Below are 13,963 nucleotides of genomic sequence, written 5' to 3'. Positions count from 1 at the left end.
TTCTAATCTACAGCTGAGGTTGAAAACTACTCTTCTAAAATAGTAGTTCTAAAAAGTACTATTTTAGCAAAACATGGTAGAAACCAGGAGGGTAACATACTTTTTAATAAGCACTTTACTGTGGTAAAATTTACAGATAGCATACATTTTAAACCAGTGTATATCTACATGTTTTCAATTAATTGCAGACATGTAATTTATAGCAAGCTTATGCCCTAAATATACAGGAACCAGCTTTCTATAGCATTTAGATTCTTTATCATATTAAAAATCTTTCCAACTTTGACACTTAACTAAAGAAAACTTCAATACTCACTCAAAAGCCGAGCGAATCCAAAGTCACAAAGCTTAATCACAGAATGTTTTGTGATAAGGATGTTTTCTGGCTTTACATCTCTGTGTATGCACTAATCACAAACATCAAACCAAAGCAGATTAAAAAGGAGCAACTATAACACAGGGACTAAATAAAACATATGAATATTTAGCAAATATTTGAGAAATTGTTTGAACCTCTCACTGGCCTTTTGGAAAACAGACTACAAAACAGCAGCCTAAAATAAACCTAGTACCATACCCATCATAGCCTGAGTCAGCCCAAACTCCTGAAGGGCCCCTAAAGACCAACAAGTGTGAAAGGCAAAATGAAAATAGGGTAGCCAGATAAACAACAAATAATTTTTTAGTATAAGTATGCCCCACGCAATGTTAGGGACATATTTATACTGAAGTGTTATGATTGTTTACCTGAAATTCACATTTAACTGGGTGTCCTGTATTTAATCTGGCTACCTCAGGTGACAGGGAAAATGTTAAAAGGCCTCTGGGTGAGGCCTGCAGCGTGGCTGCAGGAGCTGCAAGTTGGTGCCTAAGCAGAATTCACAATCCAGTTGTTTAACTGAGAACAGAACACATTCAGCCTGGTAAACAGGACAAGCCCTGGGCCTACTGAGATAAGCTGGGAAAGAGAAGGGCGGGAAGCAGCAGCTTGCCAAGAGACCTCCCTTCCAGCTCTGACATTCGTCCCCACCAGATAAGTAAGAGCAGGCAGTGCTCACCCTCTGGGGAGTCGCTAGATGTCAGCTCCATCCCACACACATCCAGCCTTCTTTCTGTGCCTCCACCCCACGGGATGTAGCCCCCATGCCAGGGTTTAGACACAAATCACCTGTGGTTTCCAAACCACAGCTGACATTGCTTAACAGGGTGATGCTGGAAGAATGTTTAAGAATCTTCACATGATTTTCTTATTAAATAGCAATTTTTTGGCAAGGAACAAATCAACAACCTAATTAAAATTACACAAAAACAACTGTGGGGTCATCGTACTGTCCAGGTTCCTAATAACCTTCCCTTCTTCCAAGTGTTTTCCTCTCTGGAGGAGAATGCTGGAGCCTTCTGCAATCTGAGAGACCCTCTCTGGCTTGCGGCTGATACCCTGGGATGTTCTTGACTCTCTAGAATCTGGAGAGATGACAGAGTTTCCTCTTGGGCCTGGCCTAGTTCTCACTCCAAAGGATCTTCAGGGTGAGACCTCAGTGTGTTTCCCCATGGGTATTTATTATTCTGGAAAAACTGGGGGAAGACAGTTTCTGAATTATTTTATTACAAACTATCTGATTCTCAGCAATTAATGGCCCTGAGATCTCCACTTTTTTTTTTACCACTGGCTTCAAATATTACTATAAATGGGTACACCCCTGAATATCATGATGACAGATGGTCAGAAGTACTTGTAAGCAAGAATGTGCTCTTATTCTGTTCTGGGAATTCTTTACAAGTTTCTACAACCCTCCCCCCATGCACATGTGGCCAAACAGCTTCAGGGGCTCTCCAGGGAACTGTGGTATGCGTTATATTTGTTCTTAGTGTCTCTGCTTTTCCCCACCAGGGCCTTTCTGCAGTCTCTCTTGCTCCTCCGTCCTAAAACCTGCTCTCAGGAAACTGCTAGACCTCACTCGCAGTACCTATAAGGTGTTCACGCTCCCTGCTACGCATGCATTTGGACAAGGATTGTAGCCGTGAGCTAGGTGGAGAATCAGCAGGGAGAAGTGCTGCCTACTCTCATATTTGCTTGTCTGGGAAGGCAGCTTCAGGAAAAAAAAAAAAGCCATTTAGAACAGCGTGAGGAAGGGGATTCAGCCCCACCAGTGAAATTGGACCCTGGCTGTTGTCAGGATGACATATTGCAGTAAATTGCCCTTGTGGCCAAAATGAAGCTCTGATGTTGGAGTCTGGCTTCTGTGTACGGGGACTGGGCCATGTTGTATTGGAAGGAACAGCAGGCTTCCCAGCATCTGTGAAGTCACACCACCTGGGCAGCGGTCCACTGTGCTTCCCGCCAGCCTTGCTGTGGCTGGGAGCGCTAGAGGTTTCCACTGGCTGCTTTGTTGCAGACTTGGCACCTCTATCTCACCAATGCAGACACTAGTACGTGTGCATTGCACTTGAGACTCCACGTACTGCACTCAACAAGCATGAGCCACCTGGGGTTCCCCTCCCCAATTTCAGAGTATTTTGAGGGTTCCAGACCAACACGGACTCCAAGTGAATGGGATTCTACCTTAAATCTGAGCAGTTCCTAAGCAACGTAAAAATAACTACTTTCTTAAAATCATAAAAATGCATCTTTAAAACCTGAACAAGAAGACCTAGCGAGGTTGGCATTTTTAGCGTCTACTTACTCCAACCAGGCTTACGAAGATTTGGGTAAAAAATTCTATCCACAAAAGTATGATATAAACTTCGTACAAAGGCTCCACCTCAGCTTAAGGGCAGCCTTCTGGTTTTTAGAGGGAGATCATGAGACTTACATTGTGTTTATGGCAGAAATTTACGGCTTGCAATGTCTGCCAAGTTATGCTCTTCACAAGATGTTCTGGTACCCTATTAAAGAAAAAAAAAAGCAACACAGACACATTCTTTAGTGTTGCCATGGAATTCGGCTCAAAAAAAGAAAAAAGCAAACTAAGACAGGCTTAAGTAGTGGAAAATCCTAGGTCACACATACAGTCATCCAACTCATGCGACAGGCATTCCAGGGGTCCAAAGTGTAGAGAACACGTGATCAGAACACTGCTGAATTCCAGGGACAGCAAGGTAACAACAATGTAACATCTACGTCTAGAGGGAGGGACCAGGAAGACCCACAGGGATTTCAACCAGTACTTAAGACCACCTACCTCAAATATCTGTGGCACCACTGGGAACCTGCCTGGTAACTTGAGCTCCGTCTCTATAAGGAGCTTTTTGTTGATGGCAAGTTATTAGTAAATATCAAGCATGAAAGATGCTGTTTATTTTTTCAAGTTTGCCCCAACTGATGGCCTTGAAGCAGAACTCATCTTCCACAGGTGGGCACATGGTTTCTTCAGATTCCCTAGGCAGCACTTTTTTTTTTTAAAATTAATTTATTTATTTATGCTTGCATTGGGTCTTCGTTGCTGCATGCAGGCTCCCCTCTAGGCTTCACGGCACGTGGGATCTTCCCAGACCAGGGCTTGAACCCGTGACCCCTGCATTGGCAGGCGGACTCCAAACCACTGCGCCACCAGGGAAGCCCCAGCACTTTTTTTTTTAAGGTAATGAGGATTTTACTCATGGTAAGGAAGAGGTTTACATTGCACACCAGGCAACAGAAGGTCAGAATAAGTAGACGCCCACGTAGGCATCTTGGTTCTTTCCTCACACCGCTCCTCTCTGGTAGCTGGCTGCATCCTGTTCACATCTCCCTGCCCCGTCCTCTATTACAGCATCTAAACCTCATGCCACTGCTCCCAGCACTTCCTCCCTGACTCTAAGCTTACATAACCAGGGCAACCAGTGGCCCCAGTAGGTCCTTCGTGTGAATCAGAAAACAGTACCTGCTCTGAGAGCATTTTTTAAAAAAATATTAGGCAATGAGCAAAACGAACTACAGAGAGAGTACATTTATTTTCAAAGACCCCCGCCCACCAGTTAGACTTAACTGTTTTTACAAATCAAACATTAAACAATGTTGTTGTGATCCTCAGCCAGAACTAATATGTACACCAGGGAGGAAACTCTGGAGTACTTGTGTCAAGGTGACCCAAAAAAGTCACTTCCAGCCTCCGGGAGGGGCTATGAGGCTGTTACTGTTGTCACAGGCCAGATGTTCAGGAAATCCTTTCAAGCAGATAAGGGGAAGCTGGAACAGGGGACAATGTGGAGGAAATGAAGAGGCCACTTCCATGAAGAAGAGCTGGGACATTCCTGGGCTGAAGTAGCTGTTCTCCAAATTCCCTTCCTTATTCTAGCGACATAAAGGTACAGATGCCAGAAAATCTCACCTGTCTAGAAAGAAGGCCTAGAAAAATACAACTAAGAAGAGGACATTTCAGGGGACGTGCTTTCCCCCAGCCTCCATTTTTTACCCAGAAAATAATAAAACATATTCTGATTATGTAATGAATTAAGTATTAATATAAGGTTATTCAGTACCAGGCAATTTTAGTCTCTAAGAACATTTCCCAAAAGAAATTACGCAAAAAGAGCATTTAAAAGTAAATTATAATAGCGTATCATTAGCGCTCCTCTAACACTAAGCAACCTTGTTACACAGTTTTCAAACGTAAAAATTCTGTTCAAGCTACCTAGTGTCATCTTGGGTCAGCTACTCACTCCACTTTTTTTTTTAATATATATTTTATTTATTTATTTATTATTTATTTATTTAGGCTGGGCCAGTCTCAGCTTTGGCACGCGGGATCCTCGTTGGGCATGCGTGATCTTTCAGTTGCGGCATGCAGACTTCTTAGTTGTGGCTTGCAGACTTCTTAGTTGCAGCATGCAGACTCTTAGTTGTGTGTGCATGAGGGATCTAGTTCCCCTACCAGGGATCAAACCCGGACCTACTGCATCCGGAGCACAGAGTCCCACCCACTGGACCACCAGGGAGGTCCCTCACTTCACTTCTTGATTACTCTGTTTCTGCTCTGGAATGCCAGGGCCTCAGATTCTATCTCTAAGACCCTTTTTAGCTGAGGATGATAGGAGCCAGGTTTTTCAGTGTTGGTGGAGGGAGTTACAGATACGGAAAGGAAGAAAAATAGAATCTATTCTGTGGCGCCTCACTGGGACTGGATACACACGTATGTACAGAGGGTGCTGTGCTGAAAAGGGTGCTATCTTATACACGTGCTCCAGAAAGCTTTTCTGCTTAGGACAACATCTGACGTAGTGGTTAAGGTGATGAGAAGCGGCCAAATTTGGACTATATTTTAAAAATAGAGTCTTCAGGATTTTGAGAGATTGGATGTGAGATTCAGAGAGAAATCAAGGAATGACACCAAGTAATTAGCCTAAGTTGCTGGTTTATGGTGGGGCCCTTTACTGTGGAGAACACTGGGGGAGAAGCCGGTTTCGGGAAGGGGAAGGGAGGGTGGCTGGGTGAGATGCTTCTCAGCCATACAAGGGAAGACTCTGGGAAAGGAGTCCTGAATTCAGAAGGAAGGTCCAGAAGGATAAATTTGGGAAGCATAAGCATAAGGATGGGACTTACAGGCCTAGGAGTGGATGAAGCCACTTAAGGAATGAATCCAGAAAAAAGAAAAGAAGGTCAAGCCCTGAGGCCCTGCAACATGTAGAGATCAGAAAGAGCAGGGGGACCCAGCAAGAGACTGGGGTTGAACACCAAGTGAACTAAGATGACACTCAAGAGAACACAGTGTCACTGAAGCCAACTGAAAAAAGTGCTTCAAAGGACTTCTGGGTTAAGATGGTGGATTAAACACACCCATCTATTTCACTCTCTCCTAAAACCTAACTAGAACGACACTGAAACTCAATCTAAATATAATAAGACATCATCTCACCCTCAGGCAGCTTATAGTATCTTTGGGAAAATAAAAGTACAAGACAAGACATGGTGACAGCAGGTGAGAGCTACAGCTGTCCCTCTGGAGCCCACTGAGCTGTGGTCCAGCTTGACGGAGGTACTCCCTCCAGGGAGGGTGGAATGGAATCCATCTTCCACTCGTGGGAAGAGGTGCAGGAGAAGTGCACTCCTGGGTCCTCCACCAGTGTGACCTCGCGGCACTCCTCCTGCCTGCTTTGGGGACTTTGTTTCACCCCCAGGAACATAAAAGCTTCCCAAGTGTCCGGCTCCAAGGAGGAGTAAGGGGGTATCATTAGAAATGTCTGTGGTCTAGATTTCTGTGTGACTGTACCATCATTTTAGCCAATTGGAGACAGAGATCCTTGGCCACACTAAGTAAGCAAACCCAGAAAGAGGAAGACCGGAGATCCAGGAAGTGGTGAATCAAACCATAGAGAAATTCCAAGACGGGATTCAAAGGATGACAGCAAAGGGAAGTCCCAGGAGGACAGCTGGTCAGCGGGCTTGGAGAACAACAAGCCAAACAGATGGAGAATGGGGGTCTAAAGGTAGGATATCACCAAGGGGGCAAAAAAATGAACTAATGGATTACCTGATGTGATTATCCTGTGGAAAAGTATACTGAGAGACTATTAAAAAGAGTGGGAAAAGTTAGCAATAGAATAAGCAAATTTAAAAAGCAAGGCAAATATAATTTGCAGAAAAAATACAAAAAGAAACCTTAGTATGGTAAAATGCTCAGCTATAAGTAATATTTACATAGGCATAATAATGGGAACAGTGGATGCTGAATTAATAAAACTTTAATGTAACTATTTGGGGGGAGAAGGGGAAGCGGAGGAAATAATGGTGTAAGAGAGCTAAATCCTCATCTATCAGAATAGTCTGTAGATAATGTCTAAAAATGTCTAAAAATTAATACATCAAGAAATAGCAGTACATCACTCTTTTTATTACATGACATTGCTAGATTTAATTTGCTAAGGTTTTTTACACCTAAGTTCACAAGGGATATTCATCTGTCATTTTCTTTCCTTGAAATGCCCTCATCTAGTTTTGGTATCAGGTTATAGTGGCCTCACAATATGATTTGGAAAGTATCTCTTCCTTCTGTATTTTCTGAAAGAGTTTCTGTAGGATTGCTATTATTTCTACCTTATACGTTTGAAGGAATTCATTCATCAAATATTTTAATAATAGAAATCAAAGTAGCATGACTATAAGGAAAAAATATATATAAATCCACATCATTGGTGATAAGGTGAATTGGTTCAGTTTGACAAACCCTATGAGCCGATAATCCCATTTTGAGAACCTCTAAAGAAAAAGTGCAAAAGAAGAAAAATCTTCTTTTTGTAGGAAGATTTTGAGAGTAGAATCATTTATCAGACAAGACACTGAAAATGGCCTCAATGTTCAACAATGGAGGGACAGTTAGATGGTAATGTAACTAGATGTAACATCTTATAGTGAATAATAGATCTAAAAATTATACTGCAGCATATATAGAAATGCACATGAGGGACTTCCCTGGCGGTCCAGTGGTTAAGACTCCGTGCTTCCACTGCAGGGGGTGCGGGCTAGATCCCAGGTTCGGGAACTAAGATCCCGCGTGCCTGCCGAGAGGAGAGGCAGGCGGGAGGGTGGGGAGTGGGGGAGAGAAATGCATATGAGAAAATATTAAGTGAAGAACAGAACTCGGGGGGAAAGTCATCTCATCACAGCAACACAGCGAATGTGGTGCTTCATCTGGAAGGGCAGCCAGCAGCCTGGCTCCTTTTACAATGGTCTTCAGGGTTTTCATATACAGACACTTAGTTCTGTCAGCACACCAAGACAGCATCCATTTCAAAGGGGCAGGTGAACATTACACAAATTTACCAGCCTGATATATAAAGCCAGAATGCTAATTTATTCATCCATCTTTAAATTCTGAGTGCCAGCTTATGCTCTCGTTGTAGGCAATTCCATAGAGAAACTCAAGTTCTAATCAGAATGGTGTTTGATGAGCAAAGAGTTGGAATGAGAGAAAGTACACAGTTTGACTGGTTATTGCCTTTATGCTGAGACAGTTTAATTGCACCCATCTCCAAATTAGGAAGGTGTCCTCCTTAGATAAAACGTATGTAATCAGTCACATCTAACCAGCCCGGCAGCCTCCTATCCCTTTAAGGATGCTTTGCATATCTGCCCCGATGCATAATGTGTTGGTTTCACAAAATAACTCCCAGAAAGCAATCTTCTGTCTCTCCTTCCAAGTTTTGGAAAGGATGGACTATGACCCTAATGTCCTGATAACAAAATTGAAATGAGCAGAGAGAAACCTAAACAACTGCTGTGTGAAAGTGAACAGATCAAACTGCATTTTAAACACATCTTCAGAAATAAGAGAGATGAGAGAGATGACAAAGAAAGACCATGGATCTCTTCCCAGGTTCTCAATACAGTAACGGTCCTTTCCACCACTGCTCCTCTGATATTTGTCACATTACAAGAAGTCAAACAATCAACATCCATTCAAGCTTCACTTCTACACAAGGCTACAACAAAGATGGGGACGAAAGGGCTGGCCAAGCTCCTACAGAAATAATATGTTCTTCGAAATTTATCCTATAGAAATATTTATGCAAGTGGTTGTTTACTGTAGCCTTATTATTAGAGAAAAACTAGAAACAATCTAAATATTTATCAATGGGGGGGTTGAATAAAGAAACCATGGTATATTTGCACCATGGAATTCGATACCATTTTAAAAATATAAAAGTAGAGATGTATGTATGAATAGGGAGACAGCTCCCAAACACACTTAAAAAATGAACAGTATGTAGAGTTCAATCTCTTTAAATATATATATGCATAGAAAAATAATTAGAAAACCATTTCTCAAACTTTATTTCTATATGTTTCTATGTTGCTTGACATTTTTACAACAAACAGTGCATCACTTTAAAAAAGAGATTTTTAGAGTTTTAGAAAAGTTCTGGAATTCCATTGTCAGAAACTGAAAACTTGTAGTAATTCCCTTTACCCACCAGATGTTCTTTGAACAAACTATGTGAGAGTCAGAGGAAGATCTGGTGGTAATGGAATCTGCACAGGAAAAAAATGGGTGAAGTGTCTGGCTGCACTTAGGGGCAGAAAAATGAGAACACCTAAACCAGTTGTTTATGAAACTTTAACAGAGGAGAGACCAATAGTTAATAGAATAACAAGTACAAGGCCTATTCAGTCCTACAGAAGATAAGGAATATCCTTGTGTGAGAGCAAATATAAGCAACACGAACACAGCACTGGGAATTATAATGGACACGTATTTATGCCACTATAACAGGATATATTCTGGCATAAACTTGCTTGTTAGTAGCAACATGAATGTGAATCTTCTCCAAAAGCCTTCCAAATGAGTTCAAGAAGTTACCAACATCTTACAAGGAGATAAATTAGTATCCATTTCAGATTCAAAGTAGAGATAAGTCTTTGAGTCTGATTTAGCAGGAATTATTTTTAATAATTAAAACATTGCCAAAGTAATAAATGGAACATGGAGATATATAAAAAAACAAAGTGGAAAATATCTATACAATCATCACTCAGAGATAATCTCTATTAAAACGTGTATATTAATTACTTTTCTTTATTTTCTACCTATATATAAATTCTATGAAAGTGAAATGTTTTTTTATTACAGCATTTTTTCTTCATTTTGCAACCACTCCTGAACATTTCTCTATGTCAATGTTTGTTTTATCTTATAAGCATGATTCTTAGCAGCTCCACTGTATTCCAAAGACATACTATAATTTACTTAACCAATCCTCTATCATTGGACATTTCAGTTGTTTCCAATTTTTTTTATTATAAACAATACTTTAACAATAGACACTTTTTAAACTAAATATTTACGCACATACTCAATTATTTTCTTGTGGTAAATTAACAGAAGTAGACCCACTGCCAAACTGCCCTCTGGACACGTTGCTCTAGCAGTGTACTAATAATTTCCTTTGACAATATTAGGTTTTAGAAATTTTTAATCAAAGTAAGTATTTTTAAATGAAAAATAAAACATTGTTATGATTACTCTTCTTTAAAATCATCTTTAAGGATCAATTTATCAGTTTGCTGACTCAGTCACTCCACAACAAGTATTGAGAATATACCAAGTGCCAAGAATTAAGCTAAAAATTACTGGGGAGACACAGATGAGGAAGGCACAGCTCTTGCCCTTGAGGATTTTATAGTTCACTGGGCAAACATAAATAATTCCAGAAGATGTAATGGATACCAGAGGAAGGAACTACTGAGTCTCCTAAGGTAGATATCATAAGGAGGTCATCTTTAAGCTGTATCCAAGGGCAAGCAGGAGTTTGCCAGGCAGAGTACAGAAGGTAGGGCAACCCAGGTGTCCTAAAGCCTAGGATGCAAATGACTCCATGGGATTGGAAACTGGTGGGAAATGGGGTGATCTTGCAGAGTGAGTGAGATCTTGTATCCCATGCTAGGGGTTTTTACCACACCAGTAAGCTTTGAGGAGCTATTAAATGACTTATGTAGGGGAGTGGCATGATCCACTTTATATTTTAGAAATTTGTACCCAGAAGTATAGTGATCACAGGACGTTCTTGGGGTAAACGTGCAAACCCAGGGAGGACCAACCTGCCACCAGGCAGGAAAAACATCAGCATTAGCACATTATCTTCTGTTGATATTGTCTAACAGATCACATATGAAACTAAAAGAGAACTGCAGTCTTCTGAGCTCTAGGTATTAGATCATCAACTCATAACACTGTAGAGCTGGAAGTTCTCTTAAATTTTACCTGGTACTAAACTCTCATTTTTAGAGGTAAGGACACCTGTAAGCAACTTGCTAAAGGTCACACAGGTGATGCTGGCCCACTTTTACTGGGAATACACTCACAAAGTTTTATTTTATAGTATAGCTTTATTTTGTAGATCTCTACATTGAAACATAAAGTTTTCCTATGAATTTCAAAATCGTTGGTTGACAGAGTTAATAACATTTACTCCTTAATGATGACAAGCAAAATTCTGAAATAGCATTTAAAAGATCGGAGAATCCAAACAGTCAGGATAATGGAAAATAACTTTCATTTTTAAAACACATACACACACACACACACACACACACATCCTTAAACTTCAAAGTAAATGCATATGATCTGACTTAGAATAAATCTTACTTTTCAAACTTGCTCAGTTATTAGTGTTCCTTAAGTCAATCTTATATTTGACAAACCATGGCACAGTGTCAGTTGGAAATGAAGCTGCTTGTATTTAACCACACACATGTCTACCAGTCTTTCCCTTCTCTAACCCACCTCTATATTAAAGCATTTTCTGGAACATATATAACAGATTTTAGCCAGTGGAGTTAAAAAAAAATCTGCTTCCAAGACTCTGGTCACTCCTCATCCTGTCTTTTTATTCTTCTGCTTAAACTATATGCTAAAAAAGAACTGACTCCCAATTGCTTTCAACCCCCCACTAATCAGTGTTTCTAAGTGACTCCATCTAACATGATTAATCAAACTCCCTGCAACAACCCCCTAGTTCCACATAGCACGAGTAACTTATACTAGTAGGTTTAATTGAAGTGTCACTTGCAAGCTGTCAAAAGAGCAAATATCAACATAGTCAATGTTTTCTCCCTTGAACACATCATTTCTCTGTATCAATGACTTGCTGAAGGGAGGGAGGTGTCTGTTCTCTTGGCTCCCTCTGGCTGTGTAAATTAACAAGAAAAGCCTGTGCCATGGTCACTAACGAACCATGAACCTCTTTAATCCCATCTGCCCAGAGGTCATGGCAGATCATACATAACCACCACCACATGACAGAGCAAGCTCTTGGACAAGGCTTGAAAGCCTTGTTGAAAGAGCCTCAGCCTCCAGCCACTGGAGTGCGAATGTGAGCCAGGATGGGGTGCCATTCCATCACTCTGATCTCCAGTGCACTCTGCATATCGTCCTCAGCCAAAGTTGGGCTCCCAGGAACACAGCAAAAGACAGAGAAGAGGAGATATCCTTCCCTGTTCGACTTCTCTGGAGTCTCCTCACCTTGCAAGTCAAAGGCCACCTCCTCCAAGAAGTCTTCTTTGATTGACCCACTTTGAATCATATCTCCCAGGGCCTTCTCATCATTCTACCCTCTCCCTCTGGCACAGTGACTGCTTCCAGGAGTAGCTGCATCACCTGAGCTGAGCCAATCAGTCTTCTACTGGACTTTGTATGCAGACGCTACCTTCTTCTAGAACTTCCTTTCTTCTAGAATGGCTACACAGGTTGATAAAAGTCTGTGGCAATGCTTTCTATTTCACACTTTTCCCTTCCTACCTGCTTCCATCTCACAGCACACACGCATACCCTCCAAAATCAACCCTGTAAAGGAGACTCAACTCCAAGGCAGAATGAAGCCAACACAGAGAGGAAGAGTTGGGAGTCGGTGGTGCCGGGGAGAGGGAGAGAGAGAGAGAGAACGGCCCCACCTAAGGCACTGTGCCTTAAAGATGCCCAGCTGGGGAGTGGGTGGGAGCCAAAATCCAGCCTGCATTCTGCTCGCCCTGGCAAGGAGCGAGCTTCAAGAGGAAGGGATCTCACCCCCACCCCCTGCCTTTTTTTTTTTTTCAAACAAAGGCTCTGTCTGCTCACCGAGCCTTCTGCTGCTGCACACAAAGGTGTTGCCTGTGCTAGAAATGTGTTATAAGATCAGCGGGACCTCCAGAGTCACCTCTCCAATCACAGCCACCACCACTTCCTTTTTCACCTACACCCGGCTTCAGTTGGGTTTTTTTGTCATTTGTAACCAAAAAAGTTCTGACCAATAGAGCAGACCAGATACCTGGGTTGCTTCAGATAAAACACCACGTTTGTTTTAGCCTTAAACTTCCTATTAGCCATTGTCCTTGACCTCTTCCTTTCAACCTCCAAGTCCTTATGCTTCCCTAGGCAGGCACGGAGTAACTAATATCCCTCCTTTTCTTTCCTAGAGACTGACATAGCATTTATGCAGAGATAATATACCAAAAAATCAAGTTCAACCGAATAATGTAGTTGCTGCTTTCTTCATGAAAATGATGAGTTATGATTTCTTTCTCAACATTTCCGGTAACCCCTCAGCAGCAGAGTATGCTGGCCAAACACTGGCTGTCCTTGTCTACTGTGAAAAAGGGTCATAACTCATTTTCCCTCGCAAACCCTAGGGTGTTTTGCTGTGTTTTGTTTGTAAACGACAGGTCACTCACCCTCTTTGGTGTTTGTCCAGCTCGTGGAGCACCGTGTGGTCACAGTATTCAAACACCAGGTGAAGCTTCCGCTTCCTCCTGAAGACTTCGATAAGGTTGACGAGGTTGGGATGCTTGAGTTGCTGAAAATACAAAAATCAAGGTGTTAAAGTGGAAGTGTGAAAGACAGTTTTCTCTAATTTTGGCCCAATAGAAGAAAGTTATTTGTCCTTTAGAAAAATTCTTGTCTTGTATTGATGGAGGCTGTCGATAGCACTATCTTTCTTCTCTTTATGAGCTGTTCGTTAGCAGCCTGCAAGTGAAAAATGATCATGACCCTGGTGGTTAGTGAAGGTAAAAAGAGATATGAGAAGGCTGGGAAAAAAGAATGAAAATGTCCCCTCCTAAAGAGATCTCCCTAGACTGCTTCAGTGTCCCTCGTGGCCCCCCTGAAGTATGAATCTTTTGGACTCTTTCAAAACTACTAAGTAATTGTTCAGTTGATTGTTTAATGTCCTCTGCTGCCAACAGATATAATGGATACATTCTATAGAATATAAGAACCATGACAAACATCAGGGTCTGTGTTCTCTTGTTTACGCAGAATGATGTTGTATTCCCAGCATGGGACCTTGCACATAATAGGCATTCGATCATTATTTGTGAATGAATGAGTAAATCAGGTTTCCTAGGCTGATGAAACCTTTGAAAAGAGAAAAATGAGGAAGACTCTCCAATCTGATATGCCTGAAGGAGTGTATCTAGAAAACACAGGCAGGAATGAATGTCGGTGTTGACAGAGATAAATCTTGTACTTACCTTTCTGGCCCCTCCTTGTCCATGATCTTACTGGAAACACTACAA

At 41.6% G+C, this 13,963-nt stretch overlaps 1 protein-coding gene across 2 annotated transcripts in view; it reads right to left on the bottom strand.

Annotated features, from left to right (window-relative positions):
- CDKL1 (cyclin dependent kinase like 1) overlaps window positions 1-13,963 on the bottom strand; it is a 55,508-nt gene that overhangs the window by 12,546 nt on the left and 28,999 nt on the right. For both annotated transcript variants that reach the window (XM_082384862.1, XM_082384863.1), the window contains exons 3-5: window positions 13,121-13,242; window positions 2,814-2,886; window positions 317-407 (exon numbers count right to left, since the gene is read on the bottom strand). In XM_082384862.1, coding sequence (XP_082240988.1) covers window positions 317-407; window positions 2,814-2,886; window positions 13,121-13,242 — 286 coding nt within the window. The remainder of the gene's footprint in view (window positions 1-316; window positions 408-2,813; window positions 2,887-13,120; window positions 13,243-13,963) is intronic.

The sequence above is a fragment of the Balaenoptera borealis genome (assembly GCF_965194805.1).
Source record: "Balaenoptera borealis genome assembly, chromosome: 3".
Classification (NCBI taxonomy): Eukaryota; Metazoa; Chordata; class Mammalia; order Artiodactyla; family Balaenopteridae; genus Balaenoptera; species Balaenoptera borealis.
Note: the sequence above shows the minus strand (reverse complement) of the source record. Positions and strands in the feature narration are given on the sequence as shown.